We start from the raw sequence: 13,388 nt of genomic DNA on the forward strand, positions 1-13,388 counted from the left end.
GAAGTCTACACTGACCATAGACTGTTAACAGGGGGGATAGAAGGCTACACTGACCATAGACTGTTAACAGGGAGATAAAAGGCTACACTGACCATAGACTGTTAACAGGGGGGATAGAAGGCTACACTGACCATAGACTGTTTGCAGGGGGGTTAGAAGGCTACACTGACCATAGACTGTTAGCAGGGGATAGAAGGCTCCACTGACCATAGACTGTTAACAGGGGGGATAGAAGGCTTCACTCACCATAGACTGTTAACATGGAGATAGAAGGCTACACTGACCATAGACAGACAGCAGGGGGATAGAAGGCTACACTGACCATAGATTGTTAGCAGGGGGATAGAAGGCTACACTGACCATAGACTGTTAGCAGGGGGGGATAGAAGGCTACACTGACCATAGACTGTTAACAGGGGGATAGAAGGCTACATTGACCATAGACTGTTAACAGGGGAGGGGGATAGAAGGCTACACTGACCATAGACTGTTAGCAGGGGGATACAAGGCTACACTGACCATAAACTGTTATTAGGGGGATAGAAGGCTACACTGACCATAAACTGTTATTAGGGGGATAGAAGGCTACACTGACCATAGACTGCTAACAGGGGGGATAGAAGGCTACACTGACCATAGACTGTTAACAGGGAGATAAAAGGCTACACTGACCATAGACTGCTAACAGGGGGGATAGAAGGTTACACTGACAATAGACTGTTAACAGGGAGATAGAAGGTTACACTGACCATAGACTGTTAACAGGGGAGATAGAAGGTTACACTGACCATAGACTGCTAACAGGGGGGATAGAAGGTTACACTGACCATAGACTGTTAACAGGGGAGATAGAAGGTTACACTGACCATAGACTGCTAACAGGGGGGATAGAAGGTTACACTGACAATAGACTGTTAACAGGGAGATAGAAGGCTACACTGACCATAGACTGTTTGCAGGGGGGATAGAAGGTTACACTGACCATAGACTGTTAACAGGGAGATAAAAGGCTACACTGACCATTGACTGCTAACAGGGGGGATAGAAGGTTACACTGACAATAGACTGTTAACAGGGAGATAGAAGGCTACACTGACCATAGACTGTTAACAGGGAGATAAAAGGCTACACTGACCATAGACTGCTAACAGGGGGGATAGAAGGTTACACTGACCATAGTCTGTTTGCAGGGGGGTTAGAAGGCTACACTGACCATAGACTGTTAGCAGGGGATAGAAGGCTCCACTGACCATAGACTGTTAACAGGGGGGATAGAAGGCTTCACTCACCATAGACTGTTAACAGGGAGATAGAAGGCTACACTGACCATAGACAGACAGCAGGGGGATAGAAGGCTACACTGACCATAGACTGTTAGCAGGGGATAGAAGGCTCCACTGACCATAGACTGTTAACAGGAGGGATAGAAGGCTTCACTCACCATAGACTGTTAACAGGGAGATAGAAGGCTACACTGACTATAGACAGACTGCAGGGGGATAGAAGGCTACACTGACCATAGACTGTTAGCAGGGGGGGTAGAAGGTTACACTGACCATAGACTGTTAGCAAGGAGATAGAAGGCTACACTGACCATAGACTGTTAGCAGGGGATAGAAGGCTCCACTGACCATAGACTGTTAACAGGGGGGATAGAAGGCTTCACTCACCATAGACTGTTAACAGGGAGATAGAAGGCTACACTGACTATAGACGGACAGCAGGGGGATAGAAGGCTACATTGACCATAGACTGTTTACAGGGGGGATAGAAGGCTTCACTCATCATAGACTGTTAACAGGGAGATAGAAGGCTACACTGACTATAGACAGACTGCAGGGGGATAGAAGGCTACACTGACCATAGACTGTTAGCAGGGGGGGTAGAAGGTTACACTGACCATAGACTGTTAACAGGGAGATAGAAGGCTACACTGACCATAGACTGTTAGCATGGGGATAGAAGGCTACACTGACCATAGACAGACAGCAGGGGGATAGAAGGCTACACTGACCATAGACTGTTAACAGGGGGGATAGAAGGTTACACTGACCATAGACTGTTAGCAGTGGGGATAGAAGGCTACATTGACCATAGACTGTTAACAGGGGGGGATAGAATGCTACACTGACCATAGACTGTTAACAGGGGAGATAGAAGGCTACACTCACCATAGACTGTTAGCAGGGGAGATAGAAGGCAACACTGACCATAGACTGTTAACAGGGGAGATAGAAGGCTACACTGACCATAGACTGTTAACAGGGGGGATAGAATGCTACACTGACCATAGACTGTTTACAGGGGAGATAGAAGGCTACACTGACTATAGACGGACAGCAGGGGGATAGAAGGCTACACTGACCATAGACTGTTAACAGGGGAGATAGAAGGCTACACTGACCATAGACTGTTAACAGGGGGGATAGAAGGCAACACTGACCATAGACTGTTAACAGGGGGGATAGAAGGCTACACTGACCATAGACTGTTGACATGGGGATAGAAGGCTACACTGACCATAGACGGACAGCAGGGGGATAGAAGGCTACACTGACCATAGACTGTTGACATGGGGATAGAAGGCTACACTGACCATAGACTGTTAACAGGGGGGTAGAAGGCTACACTGACCATAGACTGTTAACAGGGAGATAGAAGGCTACACTGACTATAGACTGTTAACAGGGAGATAGAAGGCTACACTCACCATAGACTGTTAGCAGGGGGGAAATAAGTCTACACTGACCATATACTGTTAACAGGGGGGATAGAAGGCTACACTGACCATAGACTGTTAACAGGGAGATAGAAGGCTACACTGACCATAGACTGTTGACATGGGGATAGAAGGCTACACTGACCATAGACGGACAGCAGGGGGATAGAAGGCTACACTGACCATAGACTGTTGACATGGGGATAGAAGGCTACACTGACCATAGACGGACAGCAGGGGGATAGAAGGCTACACTGACCATAGACTGTTAACAGGGGGGATAGAAAGCTTCACTGACCATAGACTAATAACATGGGGATAGAAGGCTACACTGACCATTGACTGTTAACAGGGGGGTAGAAGGCTACACTGACCATAGACGGACAGCAGGGGGATAGAAGGCTACACTGACCATAGACTGTTAACAGGGGGGATAGAAGGCTTCACTGACCATAGACTAATAACATGGGGTAGAAGGCTACACTCACCATAGACTGTTAACAGGGGGATAGAAGGCTACACTGACCATAGACTGTTAGCAGGGGGATAGAAGGCTACACTGACCATAGACTGTTAACAGGGGTGATTGAAGGCTACACTGACCATAGACTGTTAACAGGGGGATAGAAGGCTACCCTGAGCATAGACTGTTAGCAGTGGGGATAGAAGGCTACATTGACCATAGACTGTTAACAGGGGGGCTAGAAGACTACACTGACCATAGACTCTTAGTAGGGGGATAGAAGGCTACACTGACCATAGACTGTTAGCAGGGGGATAGAAGGCTAAACTGACCATAGACTGTTAACAGGGGGGATAGAAGGCTACACTGACCATAGACTGTTAACAGGGAGATAGAAGGCTACACTGACCATAGACTGTTAGCAGGGGGGATAGAAGGCTTCACTCACCATAGACTGTTAGCAGGGAGATAGAAGGCTACACTGACTATAGACGGACAGCAGGGGGATAGAAGGCTACATTGACTATAGACTGTTAACAGGGGGGATAGAAGGCAACACTGACCATAGACTGTTAACAGGGGGGATAGAAGGTTACACTGACCATAGACTGTTAACAGGGAGATAGAAGGCTACACTGACCATAGACCGTTTACAGGGGGGATAGAAGGCTTCACTCACCATAGACTGTTAGCAGGGAGATAGAAGGCTACACTGACTATAGACGGACAGCAGGGGGATAGAAGGCTACATTGACCATAGACTGTTGACATGGGGATAGAAGGCTACACTGACCATAGACGGACAGCAGGGGGATAGAAGGCTACACTGACCATAGACTGTTGACATGGGGATAGAAGGCTACACTGACCATAGACGGACAGCAGGGGGATAGAAGGCTTCACTGACCATAGACTAATAACATGGGGATAGAAGGCTACACTGACCATAGACTGTTAACAGGGGGGTAGAAGGCTACACTCACCATAGACTGTTAGCAGGGGGGATATAAGGCTACACTGACCATAGACTGTTAACAGGGAGATAGAAGGCTACACTGACCATAGACTGTTAGCATGGGGATAGAAGGCTACACTGACCATAGACTGTTTACAGGGGGGATAGAAGGCTTCACTCACCATAGACTGTTAACAGGGAGATAGAAGGCTACACTGACTATAGACTCTTAGCAGGGGGATAGAAGGCTACACTGACCATAGACTGTTAGCAGGGGGATAGAAGGCTACACTGACCATAGACAGACAGCAGGGGGATAGAAGGCTACACTGACCATAGACTGTTAGCAGGGGGGATAGAAGGCTACATTGACCATAGACTGTTAACAGGGGGGGATAGAATGCTACACTGACCATAGACTGTTAGCAGGGGGATAGAAGGCTACACTGACCATAGACTGTTAGCAGGGGGGATAGAAGGCTACACTGACCATAGACTGTTAGCAGGGGGGATAGAAGGCTACACTGACCATAGACTGTTAACAGGGGGGATAGAAGGTTACACTGACCATAGACTGTTAGCAGGGGGATAGAAGGCTTCACTGACCATAGACAGACAGCAGGTGGATAGAAGGCTACACTGACCATAGACTGTTAGCAGGGGGGATAGAAGGCTACATTGACCATAGACTGTTAACAGGGGGGATAGAATGCTACACTGACCATAGACTGTTAGCAGGGGGATAGAAGGCTACACTGACCATAGACTGTTAGCAGGGGGATAGAAGGCTACACTGACCATAGACTGTTAACCGGGGGGATAGAAGGTTACACTGACCATAGACTGTTAACAGGGAGATAGAAGGCTACACTGACCATAGACGGACAGCAGGGGGATAGAAGGCTACACTGACCATAGACTGTTGACATGGGGATAGAAGGCTACACTGACCATAGACGGACAGCAGGGGGATAGAAGGCTTCACTGACCATAGACTAATAACATGGGGATTGAAGGCTACACTGACCATTGACTGTTAACAGGGGGGTAGAAGGCTACACTCACCATAGACTGTTAGCAGGGGGGATAGAAGGCTACACTGACCATATACTGTTAACAGGGGGATAGAAGGCTACACTGACCATAGACTGTTAGCAGGGGGATAGAAGGTTACACTGACCATAGACTGTTAACAGAGGGGGGATAGAAGGCTACCCTGAGCATAGACTGTTAGCAGGGGGGATAGAAGGCTACATTGACCATAGACTGTTAACAGGGGGGCTAGAAGACTACACTGACCATAGACTGTTAGCAGGGGGGATAGAAGGCTACACTGACCATAGACTGTTAGCAGGGGGATAGAAGGCTACACTGACCATAGACTGTTAGCAGGGGGATAGAAGGCTACACTGACCATAGACTGTTAGCAGGGGGGATAGAAGGCTACATTGACCATAGACTGTTAACAGGGGGGATAGAATGCTACACTGACCATAGACTGTTAGCAGGGGGATAGAAGGCTACACTGACCATAGACTGTTAGCAGGGGGGATAGAAGGTTACACTGACCATTTACTGTTAACAGGGAGATAGAAGGCTACACTGACCATAGACTGTTAGCATGGCGATAGAAGGCTACACTGACCATAGACTGTTTACAGGGGGGATAGAAGGCTTCACTCACCATAGACTGTTAGCAGGGAGATAGAAGGCTACACTGACTATAGACGGACAGCAGGGGGATAGAAGGCTACATTGACCATAGACTGTTAACAGGGGGGATAGAAGGCTACACTGACCATAGACTGTTAACAGGGGGGATAGAAGGCTACACTGACCATAGACTGTTGACATGGGGATAGAAGGCTACACTGACCATAGACGGACAGCAGGGGGATAGAAGGCTACACTGACCATAGACGGACAGCAGGGGGATAGAAGGCTTCACTGACCATAGACTGTTAACAGGGGGGATAGAAGGCTTCACTGACCATATACTGTTAACAGGGGGATAGAAGGCTACACTGACCATATACTGTTAACAGGGGGATAGAAGGCTACACTGACCATAGACGGACAGCAGGGGGATAGAAGGCTACACTGACCATAGACTGTTGACATGGGGATAGAAGGCTACACTGACCATCGACGGACAGCAGGGGGATAGAAGGCTTCACTGACCATAGACTGTTAACAGGGGGGATAGAAGGCTTCACTGACCATATACTGTTAACAGGGGGATAGAAGGCTACACTGACCATAGACTGTTAACAGGGGGATAGAAGGCTACACTGACCATGTACTGTTAACAGGGGGATAGAAGGCTACACTGACCATAGACTGTTAACAGGGGTGATTTAAGGCTACACTGACCATAGACTGTTAACAGGGGGGTGATAGAAGGCTACCCTGAGCATAGACTGTTAGCAGGGGGGATAGAAGGCTACATTGACCATAGACTGTTAACAGGGGGGGGGATAGAAGGCTACACTGACCATAGACTGTTAGCAGGGGGATAGAAGGCTAAACTGACCATAGACTGTTAGCAGGGGGGATAGAAGGCTACACTGACCATAGACTGTTAACAGGGGGGTAGAAGGCTACACTGACCATAGACAGACAGCAGGGGGATAGAAGGCTACACTGACCATAGACAGACAGCAGGGGGATAGAAGGCTACACTGACCATAGACTGTTAACAGGGGGGTAGAAGGCTACACTCACCATAGACTGTTAACAGGGGGATAGAAGGCTACACTGACCATAGACTGTTAACAGGGGGATAGAAGGCTACACTGACCATAGACTGTTAACAGGGGGGTAGAAGGCTACACTCACCATAGACTGTTAACAGGGGGATAGAAGGCTACACTGACCCTAGACTGTTAACAGGGGGGATAGAAGGCTACACTCACCGTAGACTGTTAGCAGGGGGGATAGAAGGCTACACTCACCGTAGACTGTTAGCAGGGGAGATAGAAGGCTACACTCACCGTAGACTGTTAGCAGGGGGGATAGAAGGCTACACTCACCGTAGACTGTTAGCAGGGGGGATAGAAGGCTACACTGACCCTAGACTGTTAGCAGGGGGGATAGAAGGCTACACTGACCCTAGACTGTTAGCAGGGGGGATAGAAGGCTACATTGACCATAGACTGTTAACAGGGGGGATAGAATGCTACACTGACCATAGACTGTTAGCAGGGGGATAGAAGGTTACACTGACCATAGACTGTTAACAGGGGGATAGAAGGTTACACTGACCATAGACTGTTAACAGGGGGGATAGAAGGCTACACTGACCATAGACTGTTAGCAGGGGGATAGAAGGCTTCACTGACCATAGACTGTTAACAGGGGGATAGAAGGCTACACTGACCATAGACTGTTAGCAGGGGGATAGAAGGCTACACTCACCATAGACTGTTAACAGGGGGATAGAAGGCTACACTCACCATAGACTGTTAACAGGGGGGGATAGAAGGCTACACTGACCATAGACTGTTAGCAGGGGGATAGAAGGCTTCACTGACCATAGACTGTTAACAGGGGGATAGAAGGCTACACTGACCATAGACTGTTAGCAGGGGGATAGAAGGCTTCACTGACCATAGACTGTTAACAGACAGTTGTTCCCCCCTGTGTACAGAACCATGAGAGGGAGACTGCGCTGCACTGTGCGGCCCAGTATGGCCACTCTGAGGTGGTGTCCATCCTACTGCAGGAGCTGACAGACCCCACCATGAGGAACAGCCGCGACGAGACGCCCCTGGACCTGGCTGCACTCTATGGACGACTTCAGGTGAGGATGGACCTGAGCAAGGTTTCTTCCTTCTGCAGACCAATGTGCCTCTGCCCTCTGCTTTCTCTCTGTGGTCTATGCCGGGTTACTGTAAAACCAATTTGTGATATTTTGAAAGGCTTTTATAAATTTAATTTGATAGTGAGAGAGAGGGGGGTTGAGAGAGGGAGCGAGAGACTTTGACTAGTTTCATTAGTTGTGCTAGTTCAGGACTACTACAACATACACTATATATACAAAAGTATGTGGACACCCCTTCAAATTAGTGGATTCGGCTGTTTCAACCACACCCGTTGCTGACAGGTGTAAGTAATTGAGCACATAGCCATGCAATCTCCATAGTCACACATTGGCAGTAGAATGGCCTTACTGAAGAGTTCAGTGACTCAACATGGTGCTGTCATAGGATGTGACCTTTCCATCAAGTCAGTTCATCAAATTTCTACCCTGCTAGAGCTGCCCCAGTCAACTATAAGTGCTGTTATTGTGAAGTGGAAAAGTCTAGGAGAAACAACGGCTCAGATGCAAAATGGTAGGCCACACAATTTCACAGAATGGGACCACCAAGTGCTGAAGCGTGTACCAAGTAAAAATCGTCTGTCCTCGGGTTGAAACACCACCGAGTTCCAAACTGCCTCTGGAAGCAATGTCAGCACAAGAGCTGTTTATCGGGAGTTTCATGAAATGGGTTTCCATGGCCGAGCAGCCGCACATAAGCCTAAGATCACCACGCGCCATGCCAGAGGTCAGCTGGAGTGGTGTAAAACTCGCCGCAATTGGACTATTGAGCAGTAGATACGCGTTCTCTGGAGTGATTTATCACGCTTCACCATCTGGAAGTCCGACTGACAAATCTCGGTTTGGTGGATTCCAGGAGAACACTACCTGGCCCAATGCATAGTGCCAACTGTAAAGTTTGGTGGAGGAGGAATAATGGTCTGTGGTTGTTTTTCATGGTTTGGGCTAAGACCTTAGTTCCAGTGAATGGAAATCTTAAACGTTACAGTATACAATGACATTCTTTGCGATTCTGTGCTTCCAACTTTGTGGCAGTTTGGGGAAGACCCTTTCCTGTTTCAGCATGACAATGCCCCCGTGCACAAAACATGATCCATACAGAAATGGTTTGTCGATTGGTGTGGAAGAACTTGACTGGTCTGCACAGAGCTCTGATATCGACCCCATCGATCAGCTTTGGAACGCAGACTGCAAACCAGGCCTAATCGCCCAACATCAGTGCGCGACATCACTAATGCGCTAGTGGCTGAAACGAAGCAAGTCCACGCAGCAATGTTCCAACATCTAGTGGAAAGCCTTCCCAGAAGAGTGGAGGCTGTTATAGCAGCAAAGCGGGGACCAACTCCATAATGCCTATGATTTTGAAATGACAAGCAGGTGTCCACATACGTTTGGTCCTGATGTGGCTTGTGGTCCTGATGGTCTGAAAACAATGTTGTATGTAATACTGTAGTAACGGACAAGGGCCTGTATCAAATAACTCCCACATTTAGATCTTAGAACTCCTGTTCTCTGGGCTTGAACCCTCTCTCCTCCCCTCTCTCCTCCCCTCTCTCCTCCCCTCTCCTCCCTTCTCCTCCCTCTCTCCCCTCTCCTCCCCTCTCCCCCCTCTCCTCCCCTCTCTCCCCCTCTCTCCTCCCCTCTCTCCCCCCTCTCTCTTCCCTTCTCCCCCTCTCCTCCCCCTCTCTCCTCCCCCCTCTGCCCTCCCCTCCCCTCTCCTCCCCTCTCCTCCCCTCTCCTCCCTTCTCCCCCTCCTTCCCCTCTCCTCCCTTCTCCCCCTCTCCTCCCCTCTCTCCTCCCTTCTGCCTGTCTCCTCCCCTCTCCTCCCCTCTCTCCTCCCCTCTCCTCCCTTCTCCCCCTCTCTCCTCCCCTCCCCTCCCCTCTCCTCCCCTCTCTCCTCCCTTCCCCCTCTTCCCAGGTGGTCTGTATGTTGGTGACCGCCCACCCCAACCTGATGAGCAGCCACGGGACAAGGCGCCACACGCCCCTGCACCTGGCCGCCCGCAACGGGCACCACTCAGCCGTGCACACCCTGCTGGAGGCCGGCATGGACGTCAACTCCCAGGTCAGCTGTCTAGGGGTCAGGGTCACTGTGGAGTCAGGGGTGAGCGGTTAGGGGTATGGGTTGGGAGGGGGGGTGAGGAATGGTTTCATAGGTTAGCTTTTATTCTGCAGGTGTGTTGTTGGGGGGGGGGGGTCACTCTGCATTTCTCCTTCAATACAACATGTTCTCCTGTAGAGGGAGGTGAAGAGAGATGAGCTAAAGGTCAACTCAACCTGAAAGGAAAACTCCTCCCAAAAACCATCTTTTGGTATTCGTTTCATTTTGTCAGCAATCAAGTTTCAAGATATTTAACTTTCAAAATATAGAAATGATGCATTTAGCATCACATGGTAGTCAGGGTGAAACCAGACTTCAGCTTTGTAACAGTTCTCTTCCCTCCTGCAGATGTTGCTCAAGTAAATCTGACTGTCTCTTTAGCTCAAGATACACTCCCTCCGTGTAATGAATGTTTCAAGCCTGTCTCCTGTGTTTTTAATGAGTTGGTACAGTATCTGAGGACAATCTTCCTTCTACTCAACCGCTTTCTGAATATGGTTTTGCTGCAATATTAGCAGAACACAACAACGCACCGCGTGTGTGTTTGTGAGGGCGGTCGGAGTAGGTCAAGGATGAGTTTGAGATGTGTGTGTGCTGTCTTCATACGTACAGTATGGCACTGTGTGTATGTGAGATACAGAACGAATGATGTGGCTATTGAAATAAGTGAATAATTGATGGGGAACAGAGAGAGACAAGGATGAGAGTAGTACGGGGTGTTCCTGAGTTCATACACACTCTCTCTCTTCACCCTTACCCTCTCTCTCTTCACCCTTCCCCTCTCTCTTCACCCTTCCCCTCTCTCTCTTCACCCTTCCCCTCTCTCTCTCTTCACCCTTCCCCTCTCTCTCTTCACCCTTCCCCTCTCTCTCTTCACCCTTCCCCTCTCTCTCTTCACCCTTACCCTCTCTCTCTTCACCCTTCCCCTCTCTCTTCACCCTTCCCCTCTCTCTCTTCACCCTCCCCACTCTCTCTCTTCACCCTTCCCCTCTCTCTCTTCACCCTTCCCCTCTCTCTCTTCACCCTTCCCCTCTCTCTCTTCACCCTTCCCCTCTCTCTCTTCACCCTTCCCCTCTCTCTCTTCACCCTTCCCCACTCTCTCTTCACCCATCCCCACACTCTCTTCACCCCGCCCCGCTCTCTCTTCACCCATCCCCTCTCTCTCTTCACCCCGCCCCTCTCTCTCTTCACCCCGCCCCTCTCTCTCTTCACCCCTCCCCTCTCGCTCTTCACCCCTCCCCTCTTGCGCTTCACCCCTCCCCTCTCTCTCTTCACCCCTCCCCTCTCGCTCTTCACCCCTACCCTTCTCGCGCTTCACCCCTCCCCTCTCGCTCTTCACTCCTCCCCTCTCGCTCTTCACCCCTCCCCTCTCGCTCTTCACCCCTCCCCTCTCGCTCTTCACCCCTCCCCACTCGCGCTTCACCCCTCCCCTCTCTCTCTTAACCCCTCCCCTCTCGCTCTTCACCCCTCCCCTCTCGCTCTTCACCCCTCCCCTCTCGCTCTTCACCCCTCCCCTCTCGCTCTTCACCCCGCCCCTCTCGTTCTTCACCCCCCCAAAAGGTCAAACTGTCAGATCTGTGCTTCGACACGGACATACAGTCCCACAGATGGTGGGGTAAAAAGCAGTTTGTGTTTGTTAGTGCCTAGTAACATAATTACATTAAAGCCCATCGTTTGAATGAATAATGAATTAGGATATGTATATCTCTCTCTCCCTCTCTCTCCAATGATGAGGGGATTATATATGGAGAGACCTGCTGCTCTATAGGCAGGTAGAGAACCAAGGGCAAAAGTTGAGCCTGCTGGATATAAACACACACACAGATTCAGACCCCCCCCCCCGACACACACACACACATTCAGACCCCCCCCCCGACACACACACACATTCAGACCCCCCCCCCCGACACACACACACACACTTTCAGACCCCCCCGACACACACACACACATTCAGACCCCCCCCGACACACACACACATTCGGACCCACCCCGACACACACACACATACACACCTTTATACTTCAAGCTGTAAAGTGAATCTGAACCTGAGTGTCAAACTGTATTGAAAGGCCCCAAGTGGCGAAGTGGTCCAAGGCACTGCATCACAGTGCTGAGGCACCACTACAGCCTGAGGTTCACAACCCCGGCCATGACAGGAAGCCCCATAGGGCGGCATACAATTGACCTAGCACCGTCCCGGTTAGGGGAGGGTTTGGCCTGGTGGACTTGGCTTATCACGCTCTAGTGACTCCTAGTGCTGAGCGATTAATCAACATTATTTTTCTCTGGTAATGAAACTAATTTACCGACATCGGTTCAGGTTTTTTAGTTCAGGTTTTTTTGTGAGTCTAACATGCCGTTTCTCTAGAGAGAAGTCAAATTATTCATGAGAGAAATCAAGTCGAACTATGTGGGACGCTGGGTAGTTGTGGTTTTCATTAAGCAAATATTCAACCTAGATCAGCGCAGAAACATGGTAGTTAACTACAATGATCATAATCCATTGCGCAAGTTTTTTTCCAGATCAGAGAGGAACAAGCAAAGCGAGAGGTCTCACTCTCGCCAAAATCTGTCCAAAATATGCCCAATAATGTTTCTATGGGTTTATTTTGGACCTAAACTTTTCGCCTGCCTTCCCACCTTTGGGACAACAACACCCGTTGTTAGGGCGGAGACATGCATCTCGTCATTGTATACAGATCTCTGGATGGAGACAATGGAATATTTTCAATGTTCTGGCAATTGAATGTTCACTTTTTGGTTTTGGAATTTCCATGAAAAAGCTCTATAGTCATTGTAAAGTCATTATTTCATAAAACATTTAATGGGACTTCAAAAAGCACTAATCACTCAGCACTACTTCAAGGTGACTTTGGACGTCAGTCGAACGGTGTTTCCCCGGTGTTGCTGCTGACTTCTGGGTTAACCTCTCTGGGATATTCGGGACGGTAGCGTCCTACCCTGCCAACAGCCAGTGAAAATGCATGGCGCCAAATTCAAAACAACAAAAATCTTGTAATTAAAATTCCGCAAGCATACAAGTATTTTACACCATTTTAAAGATGAAATTCTCGTTAATCCAGCCACCGTGTCTGATTTCAAAAAGGCTTTACAGCAAAAGCACCACAAACGATTATGTCAGGTCACCACCAAGTCACAGAAAAACACAGCCAAAGACAAAAAGCAGAAATATAGATAAAATGAATCACTAACCTTTGATGATCTTCATCAGATGACACTCATAGGACTTCATGTTACACAACACATGTATGTTTTGTTCGATAAAGTGCATATTTATATCCAAAAATCTCATTTTACATTGGCATT

General features: G+C 49.0%; 1 protein-coding gene across 1 annotated transcript in view; it reads left to right on the top strand.

Moving 5' to 3' along the window:
• Positions 1 to 13,388, top strand: part of LOC135515071 (ankyrin repeat and sterile alpha motif domain-containing protein 1B-like) — a 416,040-nt gene that overhangs the window by 147,978 nt on the left and 254,674 nt on the right. The window contains 2 exon segments of the mRNA XM_064938895.1: positions 7,787 to 7,939; positions 9,876 to 10,022. Coding sequence (XP_064794967.1) covers positions 7,787 to 7,939; positions 9,876 to 10,022 — 300 coding nt within the window.

The sequence above is a fragment of the Oncorhynchus masou genome, chromosome 26 (assembly GCF_036934945.1).
Source record: "Oncorhynchus masou masou isolate Uvic2021 chromosome 26, UVic_Omas_1.1, whole genome shotgun sequence".
Classification (NCBI taxonomy): domain Eukaryota; kingdom Metazoa; phylum Chordata; class Actinopteri; order Salmoniformes; family Salmonidae; genus Oncorhynchus; species Oncorhynchus masou.